This window comes from Pithys albifrons, chromosome 4 (genome assembly GCF_047495875.1).
Source record: "Pithys albifrons albifrons isolate INPA30051 chromosome 4, PitAlb_v1, whole genome shotgun sequence".
NCBI classification, from domain to species: Eukaryota; Metazoa; Chordata; class Aves; order Passeriformes; family Thamnophilidae; genus Pithys; species Pithys albifrons.
The window spans coordinates 80562215-80585478 of NC_092461.1; the positions used below are offsets into that span (position 1 = coordinate 80562215).

A 23264-nucleotide genomic window follows, 5' to 3' on the forward strand; every position below is an offset into this window, starting at 1 on the left:
AGGAATCACAGCTTCAGCTCCTTGATGCTTTAAACTCAGCAGAGCCCATTTGGTTTCTGAATCTGTTCTATAAGACTCCCTGCTCTGCCAAACCATGTCTTTTGTGTGAGTAGTGCTCTCCACTCATCCTGCTGCACTACCACCAAATAGTTTTACTTAGACAAGACTATTTCAGGAGCAGGAAGAGTATTAAGAAATTTGCTGTTAAAAGGAAACAAAACAAAAAATGCAAGCAAGAAGTTTTCAAGGCAGTTGCTCAGTGCCGTTCAGGATTGTCTCAGGTTTCCAGTTTCCTAGGAACGTAGTAACTTCCCCATGGTCTGTTTTGTGGGCGGTGTTTTTGAATATATGCTAATTCAGCTTTCCTGACAGGGAGAGGAGCCGTGTCTCAGTTACACAGCTCTCCTGACAGCCAGCAGTGGCGAGAGGCTGCTGCAGAGCCAGGCCATGGGCTGGTGCTCCTGATAGGATCGCTCGCCCTCCCGTCGGGGCCCGTCAGCACAGCCCTGTCGCTTCTGTCACCGACAGCGGGGCCGACATGTGCCTATGACCATGGAGATGAAGGACTCGGGCAGCGTAGTCCTGACAGCCTACCATCCCCACAGCCCGGCCAGGATCCCGGGCATGGAGCAGAGCTTTGTACAGGATACCCCCGCCAGCCATTCGCCCGCCAGCAGGTAAAGCCTGAGGCATGGGAGCGTTGCCGTGCCCTGACGTTTTGCCGGTGTTGGATGTGGGTGTTGCTGCCCCTGTGTCAGCCCGAGAGTACTTGGCTACCTCTCGGCCACTTCACGAGCACTTTGCTCTCGAACATTTCTCGCCTCCACCGGGGAAGTGATTCAGCCCAGAGCTGCGGGTCAGGGTTGGGAGGAGGGAAACGCGAGTGCTTATTTTAAATCTTCTGAGTCAACAGATCACACCAGTTTCCTGCCCGGGATACTTAACAAGACAATCCCCAGGAAAAAAGGCACGTGAATCAGGCTTCTGCTTAGGTCGTTTAGCACTGTATTACCTAAAGTGATATGGCTGGACTGGCTGAGCTTGGCGCTCAGAAAGTTGATTCTGGCTTTGGTTTGGAGGATTATTCAATTCCTTCTCCGTTCACCCACCAGGTCAGAACCAGCCCTTGCTTTTTTTTTTTTCTTTTTTTTCTCTTCCCCCCCCCCCCCCTTTTTTTAGTGAAACTGCAGTTGCTGCTTTGCACACCCACGTGCACACAGTAGAGACTGCATCTTTAAAGACTTAGTCTAAATAAGAAAATTCCTTTGTGTTGCAGGAAACTAAGTATTGTCTTAATTAATGAGGTCCTGGGTATGTTTATCTCCTTGCCCTATAAGAATGCCTGCATTTGCACAGTTCAAAAACTAGCAGTTTTGGCAATTTTGTTGTTTTAGAAAATCTGATCTTTCTCCTACGCATACATGTCTGAGTTTTGCAATTTTGTCCAAAATAAGTGGTATAAAAGTTCATACTCTAAAAAGTTAAAGAAAGTAGAAAATGCTACTTTGTGGCTTGACTGAAAAAATAAGAACTGAAGTCTGAGGAAACAGTAGATGGCATTATCCTCAGGAATTAACTCTGTGTCTTCTCCTAATAAAAATAATGATATTTACTTAATATTGTTTATTTATAGTCCAATAGCTATTTTGTTTTCAATGTCATTATTTATATTAGCTGCATCTTCTGTTCTTTGTGTGTTTTCCTGGCTGTCTTATAAAGATAACTCCTTTGTTCTGTTAAACTTGAGAGCAGTACCAAAATACACAATTTCATGTTAAGAAAAGAAACAGTCTGAGCTTCTAGTTGAAGTAAGAGTGGTATTTGCTACTCAAAACAGAGAGCAATGGTTTAACATTGGGTTACTAGGAAGCATGTAATTTCTTTCCCTAGGAAGCACGCTAAACTCAATCTCCCTTTAAGTTTGTGAGCAACAGAAATGTGGTGTTTTGCTGATTTTTTGTAGATGTGCTGATTGTTTTAAAGTGTTCTTGAAACTTACGCACAAGTTGTGTGAGGGTTTAAATCACATATGTATCACCTAGGAAAAGCAGAAGTGCAAATTATAGTTCCTGAAAGAAAAAACAGAAGAGGATCCTGGCATTTTGATTAGAAATCTATTTTGGAAGTTCCTGCCATGAGGAAAAGCCATGTGTCTCTCTATAATGTCTGTATATCCATAAGATTTTGGTGCTGTCTCCCCTTTCTTGTCCTCAACTTCCTGCAGCTGTCTAATAGCAATAGTCAGATTCCGCCATATGGGCAAGTCAGTGGCCGTCTGAGTTTCCAAAGCCTGTTCAAGAGACGGATTTTATTAACCCAGCATGCAGTCCTCTGGAATGCAGAGCCCAGGAAGGCAAATGCACTGAGTGTTATAGCAAATGGTAAAATAGGCTCTGGCTTAATCCGTACTTCATCTTCTGAGAACTCTTTCCTGGACAGCATTTTCTGTATAGTTTTCTCTGCCGCCATACAAGAAGTTTTATTATAGACTCTGTCTGATGTTCCTTGATCCCTAGGGCAGCTACCAGCACTCTGGCACGCTAACTCTGTAGCTCTCCAGGAAAATGATTCAAAAACGTGTGAAAGGAACAGAGGTGTCACCTGGTTTTTGTTTGATGACAAAAGCAGTTGGGATCTAGAACCTGTCTTTCCACTGAAGTAGCTACGTTAAGTTAGATGTAGCTCTAATGAACTCCATACTTCAAGTGTACAACAGTGAGAACAGAATCAGTCTTGTATATCAGCCTTTGATTTAATAAACTGCTAACCAGTTCTCACTCAGCTTAGGAATTAAGATACTTCATTTTCCTTCCTCTCCCCATACATTTCTCTTGCTTTAGGGTGATGCACCCTTTATTTCAGAAGAACAGCTTCATTCACCAGAGCCAGGCTTGGATGTGTCTTCCAGCTGTTTTCTCTTGCAAGAATTTTCACTTTGGGAACCTTCAAGCAGTGGTTTCTCACAGAAAGGGGAATCTAATGCAACCTCAATCAACATTTAACTGCACTGCTTCCCGCCATTTAAAAAGACACTGATAAAAGAGAAGGAAAGTTTCAAGTAACCATCATGAGCCCCTAAACAAATGAGTAACCTTAAACACTCTTTGCAATCCAGCACATAGCTGAGAAGGCCATGAACACGAAAGCTTACAGCAACAGATGCATTCACAGACCACTTGCATTCACATCCATCTAAAACTCTTGAAGGGCCAACCAGGCAGGCTATGTGCATGGCTAAAACACATCAGCAGCACCAGGATCAGCATGAAGTATGGCAGCTGCAAGCATTTTCATTCATAAGCCCAGTGGGTATATATCCCATTATAAGTTAAGGGTTATTAACTGGTGGGCTGTAAGGGGGAAAGGAGAAAATTTGCTTTAGTTGCTTTGAATGGATGATGCATCAGTGTGCAAGGAAGGATAGAGAATTCATAGAAGTAATGAAGGGGAAAGCAGAATGAATGTTTGGCTGCATAGTGATGTCATCACCAATTTGCAAAAGAGAATTCTAGCTTCCAAATGTACTGTTGGATGACATCAATAAAAAGGTTAAGAAGAGGGACCACAGATTCCTGCCATTCTCCAGAACAAGAGTTCATCAGGGATTAAAGATAGCAATACTTAAATATCTTCGCCTCAGCTATCCATATCACTCAATTATATTTCTTCTTTTTTTGCATCTTGCAGACTTACTTAGCCAGTTGTATACACGGGGTGAGCTCTGAAAACTACACTGTTGATTTTTCTAGAGGTCCAGGAGAATTCTCCCATCAAACTTTCCTAAATTCTGCTAATGTAATTAGCAAGTTCATTTTCTGTTTTTCTAGTGGGATATTAAGGTCCCTTTCCTTTGTTTACCATCTGCTTTGCATGATTATCATTGTTGAGCATCCACTTATCCTTTTTTTATTACTTGTGAGAACAAGGTACTGTCTAGATCACCGTTTTGTTTGCTTAGCAGTCAGGCTAACTCTATAGCTTATGAGTATAGTGGGAAAGATTGCTGTTCTTGTGGCACCTCCATTACTTTTTTTTTAATCCCATTTATTAGAACACAGATGTCACAAGTACGGGTACAAAAGATACCAGAATTTCACACTATTCCTTTCAATACAGATACTGTCTCAGCGCAAAGGTGAAAATGCTGATTTATGTTACGTGATGGTCAGCTTTCCCATCTTCATTTCAGAGAATGAAGGACTTTATAGTTATGCACAAATACTGCTCCTGGATTACATAGAGGAAAGTAGGGCCACGGCCATATGTCTTCCTCACATCCCCTTTTTATCCTGTTAGGAGAAGCTCAGAGGAAACAGGCATGACCTCTATGCCAAATGGCCAGTGAGCTCTCAAAGGTAATTATGCAATTAGGGGAGGACAAAGCATTCCTAAGTGAGTCATGCTCAAGCTTTCCTTGACTCCAGTATGACAGTGAGCTCCTCAGCCAGTTTGCTACCAGAATGTCAACCAGTAAAGAACTCATCTTGCACTGCAAATCACAGATACTTTCCCTGCAGTGAGTGGCTGTTGCAAGTATGTGCATGAAATAAGGATCAGATGACAGAAAATGCACATTCATGAGTTTAGTTCCCGTAGAATGGGATTTCAGCTGCTTTTGGAGTGCACATCAAGCCTCTTATACATGGAGTGACGTTTATAAGCAATGCTCATGCAAACAGCATCATATATACTACCAAACCTAGGATGTAGCTACATAGGTAAAGGGGAAAGTGGATTTCAGTACCATTGATCAACACAGCCAAATCCCCTTATTAGCTTCTTCCCTAGTCAGCTGCAAGTCTGCTACTTCCAGCTGTTTCAGAAAGATGCCTTTCCAATCTCTATATTCAGCATATCTCCCTCCTTCTATTGTCAGCAGGGTGACTTTCAGGCAGACATCACTAAACTGTAGAGTCAAAAAAGAACAGGAATAATTTCTGTATTGGTTGAAAGATACTGTGCTGATTGAGTACCTGCTGGCAGCTTCCAGGACCTCCTGCTCTCCAAGTCTAAGACTTGCAGATTTGCGGCCATAGTAAAATCATTACACTGGAGAAGCATGGCACCAGATTGTTCTGTAATATTCATTCCAGCTTGCAAGCTCCAATATTCTAGAGAGATATGTTCAGAGAGAGGTAAAGTGTCCTGAAAAAATGACTGTCCCTGGAAGGAGTGTAACTGGAGGAGGAGCACCAAAATTTGTCTTGTGTCAGGAGGAGCTGTGTGAGCAGTTCAGGTTTTAGCCTCACAGAAGCAGATTTTATCACACTGTCTGTATTCCCTGAGGCTGGGTGATCTGGGTTGGATTTCTGTCAGCACTGATTGAGCAGCTCCCCTGCTCAGTTGTATACAAGTGATGTCAAGAATGTCTTCTTAGTGATGCAGGATAAACAACCTTAACTATTATGGATGTTTATCTCACTCTACCATAAACTTCCTCAGAAGGCAAAAATAAAAATCTGGCTCCTTTTCCACACTAAATCTTGACATGACTTGGACCTCTTGCATTAACTTGGACTCAAAAAATTAAAATTTTAAAATGTGCTAAAACTGGTTAAAGAAAATCCCACAAATCAATAGTCTAGGAAAAGTCTTCTTTGACGTCAACTGGGCAAAGATTAAACTTTGGGGGGAAAAAGCTTCTTACAACCTATATCAGCTTTCTAAAGTATGGTTTTTAAAGTACATTTTTATAGATGCTCAGAGTGATAATTCTTAATAAAATATTTACGAGGAGGATGCATATAAATAAGTCAGACAATAGTAGACACGTTTTTCCTGTAGGTTTTAGAAATACTTACAGCACATCCTCTGGGAGCCACACTGAGGAATGTAGTATTTATAGTCAGCTCCTCATGTTATAGTTGAAACTAGAGTTGGCTTCTCTGGTTTCTTTTTAGTTTGGTGCTCCTGCTGCTCTCCCTGGTACCTCCATATGTAGAGCTAATGAAAAACATCTGGTGCTATCCCTTTGATAATTTTGTTTGGTTGAGTATTTAGCCAGCTGCCCCATTCATTTTTAAGTAAGTCACTTATCTCTGATTACATGAGGTTTGGAGCTGCCTGAAGAAAAAAGAGTAGGACCTAAGAGACCTACATGCCCTACACAGACACATTCAGATTGCATCTGGCAGTCTGACAGCACTGGAATAGCAGACTGCCTGGAATCAAGGACTTTAGTGTTATTTTTGCCCAGGAGATCAGAATAATTCAGTGCAAAAGTGCAGAAAATGTGCAGTGGTGGCAACTGCAAGACACAACTATGGAGTACTAATAAAAGTCTAGAACAGTATCTGAAAAACATCTGGTTAGCCCTGTACAAATATAGAATCACATTCTGAAATAGTGTGGAGTATCCATAGCAATCAGTGAAGCTAACATCCTGCATTTTGGCTAGCCACAGTACAGCAGCCACTTGGCCCACTGCTGTGCTTTGCTCCAGCTGGCCAGGCAGAGTAAGCTCAGCTGGCAGCACATCCAGCATAAGGGCAGGACCATGTATGGCCTTCAAGTACCACCGTGGTGGATGAAGTAAAACAGCACAAGAGGGAAACCCAGAGAACAGCACCTGGGTTCACATCCCAGGGTGGTGACTGAAGCCAGACATCCTACCCACAATTTCAGTCCCTTTGCCTTCTTCCCATTTTCCCTTTTGGTTGAAAACACACACACACTCACTTGATTCTGGTCTTCCAAGGCCTATTCTATGTGCCTGAGACTCAGGAGAGGGAGACAAAAAGAGAATGCAAGCGGGTGGGAGGAAGAGGGAAGCAAAGGAGGACAGGAGAAGGGCCACATTCACTGGTATGTAACCTGATTCTCCTCCTTGTGTGCCAATGAAAGGAGCTGGAGTCAGAAGACAAATGTCTCCCAAAGGTTGTTTTGTGGTGGGGTGATTTACAGCTGGGCTTCAAGTCCCACCAGACACATAGGTTTTGGAATGGCACTTAATTGGTAATTTTGAAGTCAAACATGAAATGGTTTAAAAGACAGGTTGTTTGAAAAAGTGCTCTATTACCCTGAAGGACTATTTCAGCAGAAATCAGCAGAAGTTCTTGAGTTGGCATCCCTTGTAATTAATGCAAGGAAAGGATTTATGATCTGTGAGGGATCCCTCATCTCTGTAATTCATTTTTTCTCCTCCCTGCACCTTAACTTTCCAGACAGTCTGGAAGAGAGTCTCAAAGGAGAGTAGAACAAACACAGGAGCAGACAGCCTATTATCATCTCGTTCATTTAAAGACAGTTATGTTGTCTTATTTAGGTTGCTGTATGTAGTACTCACTACTCTAAGTCTGTGGGATTTTCAGATATGTGAAATTATCCAGTTTAGGATGGACATATACTGGATGTTTAGGCAGACAAAGGCTCAACAAAAGAGACAGAAATCTCTGTTACCTAAGTGTTGCTGTTATTGAATTTCCATCTCAGGACTACACAAGCCTTCTATAACATCTCTTTGTGCAGAAGGTGCTCTGAGCAGATAATGAGCAAAATAATGAGCAAAATAAGTCTTTTTGTGGAGGGTAGAAGAGCCCTACCAGAGAGAGACAGAGGGTAGTATATGTGGAAAACCTATGCTGGATGTAGAAGTCCAACTGGGTTGACATCATTTACCAGCTGAAAGACAAGCAAAGTAAGAGGCAAGCCAGGAACTGTGTTTTTTAAATACCTGTGGGTGAAACCTCAGAACATCAGGCGTCAGACCGCTCTCATTGCTGCTAAAGAGAGAATAAACTCTAGAGTAAGTCCTCATATTTTACTACAGCTGATCAAAAAATACTAGCTTCCCAATGGTCAGATTTGGGCAGAGAATAATAAATTTATAAAGGCCTGAATATGACTCATGGAGTAGTATGCTCCTTGCTAACTGCAATCCTGCCAGACTTCGGAGTCTGCAGTTACCCAGACTCTGGGGTAGTCAATGCAAACTCTAAGTATTGCAAGCAGAGAACATCATCACCATCATTTGCTCTGTCTCTGACTAATAAAAGCTCAGAACAAAATACCATCCAAGCTTATTTCCTGGCCCAATGATGATCATACCTGGAGCTCAAGAGGGAACTTAAAAGTGAGAATGACAGGTGAGCATTAGTATAAAAGCAAGAATTGGATACTTGTAGCATTCAATCTGATATGAAATGCTCTATCTTTTTTTATTCTAGTCTAGTACAAGGTCAACACTAAAACTTGTAGTGAAGCATCCAGTGGGTTATGAACCTTGTTTAAATACATGGACTGAATTAATGGACACTTAGGTTTAGTAATGAAAGTTTTACCTCTGAATTCAGTGGAAATAGAATCAAGTCATCAGAACTAAGATCTTTTTGTCAATAACTTTGCTTACAGGGCAGGATCTGATCAGGCTATCTCTTCTCTCAGCTCAGGCTGCCTAAGTATTCTTGAAGAATAGGTCATCAGTATGAAGTCTTAGGTAGTTAAAACATAACAGTGACTAGGCTTGTCTTCCTTTTGCAATACTTCCCTCTGTTACTCAGATATTTTGAAAACTTCAGTTCTAAATATTTGTTTGGATGTATCAGAGATGATTATAAAATCTTTGCTGTAGTTACAGGTGAAACATTGAACAGGGGAGCCCAGGGCATTCTCTGAAGATGTTTTTCAGGCTTGACTGTCCTTGACCATTTCTGGGCCAGATGTTGTCCATATCATGCATGTACAAGGAAGTGAAAGGAAACAGTGAGTGTATCCTGATGAATAAAGACAAGGGAAGGCTTTGTACTCAAGCTGCAGCAGGATTTTGGAGAAAGGGTGGGCAGAAGGAAGCCAGGGCAGCTAGCTGAGCACAGGAGAGGGGTCTTTTAAATATGCAGGAATCTTTTGTCACCTGATGAACAATTGTGTCCGCTTTATATAAGGTCCTTCTTACATCTTTCACTCAGAGGATGCATTTCGCCATAAGCCCCAGTGATCTGCTGCAATCCTTTGATGCTGTCGTGCTTGCTTGTTTTCTTCCCTCCTTCTTTCTTTCAATCAGAAAAAGCAATTAAACCACAAGAATTTAAGAATAACATTACTGGAATGTGAAGTTTCTGGAAGTATTCATTTATTCTAATTTATGTGTGTATGTATAATACATGAAAGCCCCTAGATGGAGGATGAAGCTTAAGGTTACCCACGTGTCACTGACAATTCACAGAGTATATGGCAAACACTGGAATTACTTATCCCACAAGTCAAATATTAACTGGAAATTTCTTTAAGCATATTTGTTCAAACCATCTATTGCCTCTGACAAAGAATAGCAATTAAAAATAAACAAAGAAGCGAACCTACTACATTACTTTTTGAAAAAACTTAATCATACAAGACCTCCAAGTTCTATATTTAGGAAGCACACCACAGATTTTTGAGAGGTACTTTGATTCTGAAACCATTTTGTGTGGCTGAAATGCATTTCATTCTTAGAGGACTACATCTCTTACGGCTTTTTTTAATTACTGAATTTGTTTTATAAGATTTAGCTAACCCAGGCCTGAAGTTAACTGCACCATAGTCAGCAATGCTGTAAGATTGTGCAAACCAAACCTCAGTCTACACTGAACACAAGTAAATCTGTAGTTAATTACATTGTGCTATGCAACGAGACACTTGTTTCAAGTAATCGCTCATTTGTACATGCAGTTATTGTCATAGAATATCCTTGGAGGCTCATTTTCTTTTTCCAGATTCAAACATGGGGTGTGATACTCATGTGGATAATGAAGATGTCTCTAATTATCACCATTAGCGCTATCAAGTATTCTAAAAGATATAGTAAGTTATAATTTTCAAAGTTAACCTTCTACTTGCATGGAGATTTATTGAAGCAAAAAAGATGTGTATTGCTTTTTTATTTCACAGTGGGTTTTTTTAGCTCTCAGAAACAGGACACTGGAATGTACTATTGGTATTTAAGGCTCAGTTGTGATGTCTGTATTCTGACACCTACTGAAAAGCTGCATTACAGGTAAAAAGGAACCAAATAAAGCAATGAGAAAAAAAATTAAAGCAAAAATGTTCGGTCTGACATCATATGGTTTAACAGCAAGGTAATGAATTTGTGGCTTTAGTGAATTTTGTGATTACCACATAATGATTACACACAAGAATTCAGAATATACTTTTATGGGGTGGCTGCAGGAAAATCTGACCTCCCTCTGCCTGTGTCCAGGAACAGTACAGCCACGTTAACACCGAATTATGCCCAAGCCAGCAAGCAGTCACAGTGCCACGCTACCACAACTGTAGGGCTTCTGGCCCTGGGTAGCTTGTGTCCAGCCCACTGACGTGGCTGGAGGTGGAAACTTGAAGGCTGGAATTCAAAGTGTTTGGACTAATGCTTTGGGACTGATAAGGGAAAAAAAAAAGAGTATGTGTTTTTCTGAACAGGCCACTCTGCTGATTAATAGGGTAGTCTGGGTATTTTCAGGTCTAGGTGTGTAAACAGGTATAAAGTTACACTGCACTTTTCTCAAATATGTTGCAACTTGGAGGGAAAGCTTCATCCAGCTTACCTGAACCAAAATATCTCATTCATTTGTGCAAATCAGATTCCTACCAGAGCAAAGCCCATGAAAAAGCTGTGATGCTTGTGATATTCACTGAGAAAAGCTTATTGACAACACTATGAAAGTATTTGTCATCTGAATGCCTGAAGACTCCAGGAAAACAATTAAGGGTACAGCAGTGATCTGTAGGGTACAGCTAGTTCTGATGAATAAATTTAAAGAACATTTTAAATTTTTATTAGGTTAGATTTTTTTTGCCTCTAGCTTAGCTAATCCATTTGAAGAGGAGAGTTCTGATTTTCCAAGAGAAGCGAGCTTAAAATAGCTTCCATTTCTTAAACAGTAGGTAGCCCAGTCAACATCTGAATGTCCATTAGAACTTGTTTCCTAATTAAATCTCATCAGCTGGATCAGAAATATGATGATGTTCAGAGGCTAAATTGAGCCACTTTCAAACACTGTGAATAAGATTTATAACCTTTATTCTTGAGCTGTCAGTTCAGCCTTTGGTTTCTGAATCATTTCATGGCATTGGTCCAGAGCTTCAGTTACACTGCAAAAGACATTGACCACTGCAAAAGTGGGTGGAAAAACATCATTCAGCAGTCAGCTCGATATATCTGCTGAAAGTATGTCTGTAATTTTGTGGAGGAGATGGTGTTACTAAGAACAGATTGGTTTCTGAGGCTGCCTTGAACCCAGCCAGCTGTAGTTAAACCCTCAAAGGCTGACAATGTGCATTCCTAATTATTATCAGTGGAGTGGATGGCTAGATAAAGTTACCTCCTTTGAGACTATTGGTGATGAATTTCAATCACTGGAATAGATTTCATATTTCTTCCAAACCAAAGGGGACCTCAGGCTGTGCAACAATGGGATTGACCCAAACGCTGACATGATGATACATGCCGGTGGGGCTCCCCTAAAGCCCACAGATAGCCATATCCCATGAATTCACTGGACATTAGCAGTAGTGGTAACATTTGATAGGCAACCATTGAAGATTTTGAATAAATTTAAGCTTAGAACAGGATTCATCTTTGAAATCAAGTACAGAAATTTGCACCAAGTACCAGAAACAGACAAGAAAGTGATAGGCGGTGAGAAGAGATTTTCTGATATCTTTAGAGAAAACACACATTTATGTCTTTGGCCATCTTCACAGGGTCTTAAAACATTGATGTCATTAAACTTAAGCAACTGGTATAGCTGAAGATAATAAGCTCAGTGTGTATTTTTCTGTACTTTTGTGTGATCTATATTTAGTTAAAAACTTAATACCACTTTTCCCTCATTTTTAACTACCTATAAAATGAGTCATGCCCTATAATGTGGTTACAGCAGACCAAATTTATCATCTTTTGAAGATCGCTTGAAAGCAATGAGTAGGTCTCAGGGATAAACAATGAACATGTACTTACATACAGTGAGAGGGATGACATATTCCTACAGAAGGGCAAGAAACTTCTTAATCTTTAATGTCAATTTTACATTTGATGAAAAGAGTTTGCTCACTTTACAAAACTGCTGCACTTTATGTTTGGGAGACATAACGAAAAATCCTGTTTGCTTAAGCTAACATTTTTCTGCCATCATTGCCCTTTCTCACACTTCAACTGTGCTACCGAAAGCCAGAGCGACAATACAGTGCTCTGTACATGACACCTGGAAAATCCTGTTTAGAGTTACATGGTGTGATGGCTGATCAGATAAGTCACATCTGCAGAGAGGACATGTTTGTTTTAACTGTTGAACTGTGGAGAGTATAGAGAGTTGAATCTTTGGGTAATTGACATCTCATCACACTTAAGGTCAGACCTAAAGCTCCTCCTGGTGACAGTAGGCTTCAGGCTTGCCTCTAAACATCTAGATGTCCTTTGTCAGTACTGTGTAACTGACTGTATCTTTGATACATGTTACAGAGCTTCTTTTTATCCTATTCATACTGTTCTCTTATTTAGAAATTCTTAAATTTCACACAGGTATGAATTAGTTATTGAATATCTCTGTAATTACATTTCTATTTAATCCACTTTGTGCAATTATTGGACTTTGATAAAAACCAATAAACTTAGCCAAAAGCTACTGAACTACACAGGAAAGATAATTGAGTGGGGCAATTTTGTAATGGTCACTATGATGGAAAAACTTAGCAAGTTCAGTGGGATATTTTTCCTTTTAGATTCATCACAGTCACTTTTTTGGACAGCTCTCAGAGAAATATACTTACAAATGGAAATATTATCACAAGTTAGCACTGGACCCCAAAATCCAAACAAAACAATGAAGCAACACAGACTTTCCTTCCTATTCTGATTGCATCACTGGAACAACTGCAAAATAAAGGGATTTTGTTTGAAAAAACTTCCTTCTGTGTTTTTTACAGTGCTGTGTGTCTGCATTCCTGTTCATTTGTATGCTTGATTAGCTGAAATCAAATACAATGAAGCAGATCTCCAAGCAGCTATAAAAACTCCAAGTGAGCGATACTAACAGCAAAAAATATTCTACATTGTAATCATCATGGACATTATTGTGCAGAAAGGAAAAGAGCTGACTCAAAATCATGTATGTGTTCTTCCTTCATCTTATTTTGTCGTTATGTAACTGCTCAAAGTTTCCTCTTTAGTGGACTTCAAATAGGCTTGTGGACAGGTAACAAAGGATGTACAGTTTGTGTCTCTGCCTCATGCACAGCAGTTCTTTGGCAGCAGCTGGAAAGAAACAGATTTTAAGGAATTCTGTGAGTATCAAGGTGTGGGATTTTTTTTCCTCTACTGGTGCCCTTGTCTGTGCTTTTGGTATTAGTTTTGGCTTTTGATGAGTTGGTCTTGTGGTTTTGGAATGAGTCCTGCAGATTTTAAGAAAGAGGAAGGTATTTTGGTCTTTGCAGTTGATGTTGCACCTTCTAGAGATGAATCATTGAATTGATTCTGATTATAGACATCAATTCAAACTAATAGAAATATATAGAGATATAACTTTAGGTGCCTGAGATAAGAAGATTGGTGGAAATTTATGTCATTCTGTCTGTATTTTCAGAATGCACGGCTAATGTAAAGATAAAATTAAATAGTACAGCACAAATCAGAACCCTAAGCAAGAAAAATACCAGTAATTAGAAGAATCTAAAGGAATTCAGAAGAAAACTGCAAATTTAAGGTTTAGTTGATTTGGCAATTAGTTGAGGAAATAGAAGTACCTAAGTGAAAAATAAACCATACCTAAGATCTACTTTGATGACAATCATACTTTCATGTAAATGCCTTTGCTACACTTACTTTTTTTTGCATTTGCCTTGTTGTCAACAAAAACTAGGCTAGTCATTCTTTGAAAATGAGAGATGTTTGACAGCATTGGAAGAGATCTTGCTGAGTAGATACACTTTTCCATTACTAAGTGGTAAAGTGAAGGATAGACTAATACCATGATGAAAGTAGATGAAAGATCATGCAAAATTCTTTAGCTGAAGCTTATTCTTGAAGTCAGTGTTTTGTTTTGATGTGGTGCTTTATTTAAATTACTGATTTAATCATGCACTTATTGAAATCAAAGCTGTTGAAAAGTTCTGTGATTGGATTATGTGGAAAAGAAAGTTTGTGATTAGAATATTGAATAGAGATTGTTGAAATTGCTATTCAGAACTAAATAAGTAACTGAAACACACTAATGTCACTGGGCATTTCCACAAAGAAAACATAAGAAAATACACGTTTGTACCAGATATGATAGGAGAAGTTTTTTGAAAAGTCAAGTCTGTACATTTCTTTGATGCAACCCTTGGAATACCTAAGGTCAAATGATTTACTACACGGTATTTCAGTTTTGACTGCTGACCTATACAATATGTAAATAGGAAAGTCCTGCTTCCTTGGAAATTACGATAAGAGAGTAGCTTCTTGGTTGGCTGTGACCTCATGCTACAATCCAATGTTTGCCTCACAAAAATGAAATTAGTTTATTTTGCATTAAAAAAAAACAGATAATATCTTGAGTAGAAAGCCTTGACTTCTACTCTTGTACTGTCTGTACCATAGAAAATTTTGTGATTTACTGTATTTTTCAGTACTTTGAACACCTTTTGATGGATGGGCTCATTTAACCCTAATGACAAGATAAACAAGAGCAGCTCTGTGGCTTCTCTGAGTTGCTGTGGTTGTCTAATTTTCACTGGACACAAGTTTTATCATAAACTTATTCATTGTAGGACTTGCCCTCTGTTTCCTGCAGTGTTTGCTGTGCCTGATTCACACCTTATTCACATTCTGTTTCAAACAGAAATGTGCTATACAAAACTGTCAAATTTTACTGGGGAAATTAATGGCATTGTCCAGTTGCGCATGAAGGCAACTTCTAAGCTTGACTGTGGCATGTGCCAGAGGGTGCTCTGGGGTGCTCCAGACCCATTTCCTAGCTCAGATCATTGCCTCAGAGTGTTACAGTGAGGCCAGAAAACTTTCCCTGACAGTTTTCAGAGCTGTAGCTCTAAGGTGACCATATGGACAGAAAGTGTTGGAAAACCAAACAAAATACCTGCCCACAGACTCATATACCTCCTGGACCTGTAAAAAGTGCACCTATGTGAGCGTTTTCTTGAGGAAACTTTAGACGACTGGGCAGTTCCCAAATGCAAAAAGGTTTAGTTTCAGTTTGTTCCTTGTTTGGTTGAAAGTTATTGTCAAATTCCCACCAGGCTCCTAGGTGCTTTCTGGTAGTCAGCTACTCCAAACTACTTTCATTCTCTCCTAGTCTATGAGGACTCAAAATCACAAGCAAGTTGCAGTGACAAAACAAGCTGCCACTTACACTGAGAGGTTTTATAACAGTTCAGGGACTACTCTTAGCACATGGCAAATAAAAAGTAAGTTAACTAGGCTTTTACTTCTTTCATGGCGGAACTACTCTGAATTATGCCACACTTGCCATGGACTAAACTTTAACATGACAGTCAATATAGCTCGGTTGCTATACAAACCAGGAACTTTCCAGCAGTAAGAAGAAACTGAAAGAAATCCATAACAACACCTAAGAAAGAAATTTTCATAGGTGATCCATATATATTAAATAAAGAGGCATTAAGACTTCCTCCTGTCTCCACCACTAACCTAACATAGGAAAGTCCATGTTTCTCAAAAGTTCCAGGCCATGGTAGTAATTTTTCAGCTTCTTAAGTAATAACACAGCATCAGGCATCCTCACTAAAATTATAATCAAGTGAAGTTTAGTTTATGTTGGCCAATTCACTAGCATTATCATTCATCAGTGCAAGACCCACAGCACAAATAACTTTGAGAAAGAAAGTTCTTTGAGAACACGTGTTAAATTCATCTAAAATTTCTCTCCAAGGCCAGAAGATTAATGCAGTCATGAAAGCAAAGGTCTGGCGCCTCTGTCAGCTAATTTTCCAGTTGCCTGAATGCTCAAATGATCACAGAAATTTCCTCTTTAAGCCTCAATGCACAACCCACACACATGCACGGCTCCAGAAAATGATGGCTTCAGCCACCACACAAGTACCCTTAACCCGCCTGGCAGCCAGCTGGCTTGCCCTAATCCAGGCTCTGAGGCTCGGACTTCAACCCAGACTGCCGTCTTGAGAGTCAGCCATGCCAGCAGTGCAGAGGCACAGGCACGTGTTCCATCTCGGCTTTCTGTAGGAAAGTGACTCCAGCTAGGGCAGCTTCCAGTCAGGCAGCGCTCAGTTTCAAAAACATCCATGTAAAAGCTGGCATCTGCACAAATCACAGGTCTGAGGAAGTTCTGCAGATAGTTGTAACTGTGCTGGAAAGGAAAAAGTGGAAAGTCAGGAGCTTGTTTAACAAAACAAAGCAGCAACTAGAGTTTGATTTTCTTCCCGCTGCCTTCTGGCAGGTGACCTCAGTGGATGGATGAGTGCTGAGCACTACTTCAGATCAGTTTGAACCCAGTTTATAAATAGGCAGAGAGCTGTCTTCCATTATTCCCACTCATCCTACCTGTCCCATCCCAAAAAGACTCTCAAGGCTTTGCAATAACCTCTGATGCAGGCACTGATGGTCTCAAATACAATAGCACACTCAACACACCTTTGGAGAGCTCATTTGAAAACAGAATCAGTCTTTTCTTTCCTTCATCAGCTCCAAACTCGTGATGGTTCTTGTCCAAGCACTGCTGATTAAGTTTAAGATAGAATCAAGGAGCAGCTTTCCCAGCTCTTGTTTTAACTCCATACTTGTGAAAAGGTGATAAGGGGCACTTACAGTACATTGCTGTCTTCTCACATGGATTGTTTTGTGGAAAAGGCAAAGCCAGAAAGGGGGGAAAAAGGAGGGAGATATTAAAATGCAAACCAAATAGCTTATTAATATGGCAAAGCTAACATAATGCCATCTGTTTTATGTCTGGTCCCTATATGGAGCTTGATCCTGCCAGGTACTTAGTGCTCAGACTATTCCCTAGGGCACTCTCCAGAGCACACTTAATGTTTAAGTGCTTTACTGGATCATTTCCAATGTGCTGAGCACCTCAAAGGAATCAGACCTTGCTTGGTTTTTCTGGTTTGTAGAGAAAACTCTTTCCAGTTCTGAGCCCTGGCACTTCTTAGTGAGATTTTTCCTTCTCCACTCCACTCCAACCCCCATATTTTTTATTCTGAATAGTCAGTGCCAAGCAGGATTAGGCCACTGGTTCCCTGCTGTGGAAACTCCAGTAGGAGGCCATTGGCCTCTGAGGAAACTGTAGGGGACAATGTTTTTGCTTGAGCTAAGGTCCTTCCTATAGTTATTCAAAACTCCTTTTTCTCAACATATGAAAAAGAAAAACTTCAGCTACAGAGCAGAAGGGAGACTGTGTAATAAATTCTCAGGCACAGCCAGCATATGTTCCAAAGGGGCAATAACCTGTTAAATCAAACTAAAGAAGTCCCTAGTAAACCAGGATTCATGGTGTGTTCGACAGCATACACTACATGAAATATTTCAAGTCAATAACTCAAAATGTGGCTGTCAACATGATGTGCAACCTTCATGCACTCAACTTCTATCTCTTTCCAGTAACAGTGAATCTTTGTGAGGAGCTGCTGTAAATTACAATTCCTAAGCAAATTTTCAAATTTTGTAACTAGATCTGCAACCAGTCTGAAGTCTATAGCGAGAAAGGGATGATGATGAAGCAAGCAGAGACACTTTTTGCTGTTATGGCAAATCTGCATAAGCTTTTATTTTCAGTGTCAGGCTGCATAATTCCCCTATCAGCTGATCATTAATGCTTTAAAAATCCTTGAGGTGGACACACTCACTGTGGTATGGTCTGTCTCATACTCCATGTGCATTTGTGCACTCATATGTGTGTGTGTGTGTGTGTGTGTGTAGGTGCACAGAGTCTGTTCGTCGCTTTTGGTGTATCACTGTGCCAGCACCCAGTGTTTTAGCCATGTGTTTTAGCCCCCAACACTCTCCAGGAGCCCAACGCCTGATCACCCGCCCCCTACTTGCTCTCCACTTCCCCCGTAAGAGAAATTTTACCATCACTGCAAACCTTCAGCTGTCTTCACATAGCTGCTATATTCTCTAAACAGCCAGCCAGAAAAAAAAACAAAGATAAAGGAAATGTTAACCTCTTTTTCTCAGTTATAAAATTGGCCTAGGGCCTGAAAAAGACGAAGTATAGTATAGATCACTGATTAAATTAAGGCCTTGTATATCCCTACATATGTCCATACAGCTTGAGTCTAGAAATCATTCTTCACTGGTTCAGAGCACTATGTCTCATAAGTGCCCAAGACAGCAGCTCTTAAATTGCCATATAATTGAATACAGGAAAGACTGAGTTTTTGTTGTTTTTGCTATGCTTTTCTTTTATCCCTAACTTTCTGAGTTTATGTAGTAAGAAAGAAGTAATTCCATCTCTGAAATGCAGCTATCATAGGGGTATTAAATGGCATTTTCTGCCTAAACTGCAATCAGGACATGGCTAGGGAGCACAGTGCTCTGCATGGGCATGGGTGGGCTGCAGGGTCTTGATGGTAAACAGCAATTTTCAGTGTAGGTGATACAAAGCAGAACAACCTCGAGATTTTTGCTTCTGACTCACACCTCCAGTGCATAATAACAATAATAATTGCAATAGTGGTATTAGTAGTAAAATAAGAACAGCAAACATTTTCACAGCATACAGAAACAAATGCACAGGTGGCCTAAACAGCAGGCTGAAATTTCCTGAGCACTGTAAACAGACCTTGCTGTACATTGGAATTGGTCCAGAACACTAGACACAGCACTGCAGCTGTACCAAGAAATGGTCCCAGGGAATTTCCTGTCAGGTCTTTTGTACCCAAACTCCCAACCAGATGTTTGGACATCTTCATCAGATAGACAGTGCTTGTATGAGTCCTATGTGAGTGACATCATCAGATTTCACTGCCTCCCCTTTACAACCCATTGGCCATAACCTACCACTAAGTTAATAACTCATGTGCTGTAAGACATAAGTTGCCCTCTCAGCTCATACAAGGTCATGTGAAACACTTGTCCATCAGACCATCTGAATAGCACTGCCTGCTATTGCAACAGCTAGCAAAGAAGGTTGATATGCAGTTTTGGCTGTGCTGCCAGAAAAGCCTTTTTGAAATACCATCTCTTATCAAATATCTTGAATTCCCCCTTTCTCTGATCCAGGACTTTCCAGTAGTCATAATCAGCAATTTTCTTCTGTTGTGCCAATGCCCAAAAAAGCTTTGCCAGTGAAACCGCTGGTGCTGTGGTCAGTTCCAGCTGTTATGCAAACAGCGGGGAGCTGAAGAGTTTTAATGCAGGAGACAGTGTTGCAAGAGGAAGTAACTGTCAGATAACCATCTTGCAGGACTACATGAAACCTGCAACACTGTCACATGCCTGGTGTCCTTCTCAGACCTCCAAGCTGGATTTGTGAAAGTGTGAGAAAGACTGGGAAAAAAACACCTGGAAGCTGGCCCTGAAGAAGTGCTCTTCTGTATATCTCTGTTCATGAATACCACCGGTCCAGTTATATCTTCTTTGTACAGTGCTGTTGAAGCCAGAGATTTCTAAATCTTGAGAAAAGCCTTGATCTTGAAAGCAAGCAGGAATGTCATTCAGGCTTCTGATGCTATCTGCATTTGACAAGGAGTATGCCCATTTTCCAAGCAGATACAAGTGCCTTTCTCAGGCCTGAGTCTCCACTATCTTTAGCCGCTCAGACCTACATAAGTAAAGGCAGAACACCGCTTTCAGCAGTAGTAGTGATGAACTTGTTTCCTGAGGTGGCACGGACATTATTTTGACTGCACTGGGCATGCCAAGTGCTGCACATGGTGGGCTCTAGGTCACTGGGTTGAAGCCAAGCAAGGGAGATTGTGGCCTCAGCTACTGTCACTCTGTTAATGCCCTGTGGCAATGGTTAATAGTATTGCAATTTACTTTTTTTTAAAAAAACCTCATGCTAATACTTTCAAATTTCTTATATTTTTATCTTTTGTCTGGAAATTTCTGTGATGATTCACAGTGGAGTGGATAGCATGGATTCCTTCTTCTAAACTTGCTAATAGAAGTTTGTTTTCTCCTACCCTCTATTTCATGGCATTTTACAAGATAGGCATCCCAAATTCTCCCTCACTGCCAAGCCCAGTTCTGCTTTCATGTTAAATAATTAACAAAATTTTAGACTAACCCAATATTTATATTATACATGGCAATTAGATATGTCTTTGACTTATGTGTGTTTCTCTTTAAAGAAATTAACTTTGGAGATGGGCCATTTGTCATGCATTGAGCATATTCAGAGTCATAATTATGTACAGAAAGTAAAAACTTCTTTTTTCCTTTGTCTGTCTGTGTCCAACGGAATTTTCAGATGTGAAGCCTATTTAGCTAGGGCTTTTTTAAAGTCATGTTACTGGAACACGTTTTGTGATTTACAGTCCTGCTCAAGTAATATTGCTGATTAAATTAGCATTACCTAATGAGTGAAACTAGTAAGAAGGTAGAAACACAACAGAAATTTCTCCCCAGTTCTAAAATAAAAGTTACTGGCCAAGTGTGAATCTGGCAGTTACTTGTAAAGTCACATTCATGAAAAACATCTGTTAATATAAAAATATCTCTGATATGTTACAGTAATTTAGCTGTAGTTAGTTTAGAAGTACTGAGTTAACATCTAAGGGAGGAAGAAGAATAAATGTCTTACATTTGGTGATTAGTAAGCCAGGTCTTTTACACATTGCTTGGCTTTGTTTGGGTTTAGACAATGTTCCTCTGTTTTTGCTCAAGCTGCAGTAATCCTTCAGGCCTTGATGTCATGCATTCTCACTTTTCTATACTCTATAATAAACTTTGAACCTCCAGCCCACATCATATGTTCTGAATATTCTTGTTTTAGAGTTGAGAGAAAGGCAATTATTTCAGACTGCAGAAAACCTACCCCTAACATTTCCATGTGTGTCAAAGACATCGAGCAGTATCAAGCAGAAGTTGCAGAAAGTCAAGTTTGAAAGATTGTTTGAGATGAGAAAAAGAAATATGGGGAAAGATCAGCCAAAAAGATTGCTTTTAAGAGTTAGAATTTCACTGCTTTTGAGGGGGGATCCAAACTATACCTAGAAAAGCCTCTTCAGGGCAACACTGGTTCCAGGAGTAAGCATGGTTGGAACTCATGGTTGAAGGTTGGAACATGGTTGGTGTTTGGAACTAGATGATCCTTAAGGTCCCTTCCAACACAAACTATTCTATGGTTCTTTGATTCTATTGTCAGGCTATAGTTGCAGAGGAGCAAAAGCCAGAAAATGGTCCTGGCAAATGTAGGAAATGGTAGCATAACAGACAATCAGCTCAGGTCCTTCTTTCCAGGTGAAAATACAACACCAATACTGGCAAGTAATTATTTTCTTCTTGCCATGTGACTGATAGTGTTTGTTATTCATGCCCTCCTCTGTCAGTTATTTCTTCCAAACTGTCATCTTTTAATTCATGGCCTTCTCAGTTTAGCTTTGAAAGAAATTGTGGCTCTAAGGGACACTGTCTTCCTTAGGGAATTGTATTGAAAAAAATTTGGGATTAGGATAACTAACTAACAGCTTGTGCATGATATAATGCAAGAAGCAATACAGGCCTTTGTTGGAGGGTCTAAGAGGAGAATATTGTCAAAAGTCACCTTTGAAAATTTGACTGAAAATTAAGGGGACAAATAATGTTTGTCCAAAGATCAAAGAGCCACCTGAGAAACACTGCTGTGTCCACAAATTCATCACACACGCAGCTCCACATACTGTTTCCAGTGTACATACGGCCCTGGCTTGTGACTGTCACAGTGGGCACTGGAAAACAACCTCAGTCCCTTCCTGCTAATTTACCAGTGGAGGAAGTTTTTCTCCCACCAGGCAAGTTCATTTGTTAAGGTGACCTTCGCAGCAAACACTGAGCGTTACTGCAGATAAAGAATGCCTCCTCAGCGTATTTCTGAAACCCAGCTCAGCGGTCTGCAGTGGGCCCCCTGAAAGGAGGCAAAGGGGTGCTGCCAAACAAAACCCTACAGGCACTGCAGGGCTTTCTGTGTTCCACAGTTTTCGTAGATCGTTGCTGCCTATTTTGCAATCCTTCTTTTGTTGTGCTCTGTAAATCCTCTTCTCTTGCCTAACTGGTTTCATGTCTAAATGGTCTTGAGGTTAAGTGTTTTCTTTTGAAAAATCCCTGGTCTGTAAATTAATGGCCTCCTAAGCAGAGCTAAGATCACAGTTAAATCTTAATTGATCATGGATGTAGGGAGGACATTTCACAGATCCTCCACCAAAGCCCAGACAGAAGAAGCAGATCTTCAGAGATCTCCAAAGAGAAAATTTAATCTTCCATGGCATCTGAGGAGCTGATGTCAAGTCTGGACTGCTTGGCCATGAAAGACCGTTTTCTTCCTATCTACATAGCTGCTTTCAAATACATCATTTTAGGATATTGCCATTTTTATACTATGAAAAACAAGCCAGATCTGGAGCATGTGCGTTAAATGTATCCCAGTGTTAATGTAAGATCCGGCTTGGAGAAGAGCCTCTGGTTTTTTTCTCACTACAGCTGGAATCGATCAATATAAAGAGACTCTGGAAATAGCAGTCATGTTTTAGAAGAAACCACCACATGATTATGATCATGCTAGTTTAATTTCTGTGGAATAATTAATCCAATGCTAATTATTCCAGTTCCTTCCTTGTAGTTTTATTTTCATGCCTGCCATATGACATCAGTTAGGCAAGTCCTTAAAGCTATTCCCCAGAAGCCGTGACCTGTGAAAACAGGAGACTGTATTCAGAAGTGAGACCCCCCCAAAAAAAAAGGAGCATTTCTCTTTCGAGGGAAAAAAAAAGTTTGGGTTGATCAGAATAATCTACATAGCACGTTTTGAGCCAAGGGAAAAAAAATAGACAGAAATTAGAAAAAGCAAATCCATTGCAATCTTTTAAATGAACTGTTTTCTTTCTAATTTCTGTGGTTTTAGCTTTCAACAGAAAAGTAAAACAAATCTCTAAGATCAAATTGGTTATTGTTCTTCTGAAATTCTACAGGAAAAGAAAATGTCTTTGTTTGAGATTAACTTTAAATGAAGACTTTGTTCAATTACTGGTTTGGCCAAAGCCCTGAAACAGAACAGTTCTTTACATAACTAATTAGTTATGACTTGTTATAGCATTTAATGTTAGAAAAAGGATAGCATGAAACCATGTGTCAGTCTTTATTGATTGCATGACATTCAATATATCTGCTGAATTATTTCATC

At 40.1% G+C, this 23264-nt stretch overlaps 1 protein-coding gene across 2 annotated transcripts in view; it reads left to right on the plus strand.

The window, feature by feature from the left end:
* The first annotated feature begins 386 nt into the window (after positions 1-386).
* ARHGAP28 (Rho GTPase activating protein 28) overlaps positions 387-23264 on the plus strand; it is a 71936-nt gene continuing 49058 nt past the window's right edge. The window contains exon 1 of one of the 2 annotated variants that reach the window (XM_071554783.1): positions 387-677. Coding sequence is in view for 1 of the 2 variants with exons in the window: in XM_071554781.1 (XP_071410882.1) it covers positions 547-677 (131 nt within the window). In the remaining variant the exon portion in view is untranslated. The remainder of the gene's footprint in view (positions 678-23264) is intronic. The other variant, XM_071554781.1, reaches the window with a different exon arrangement.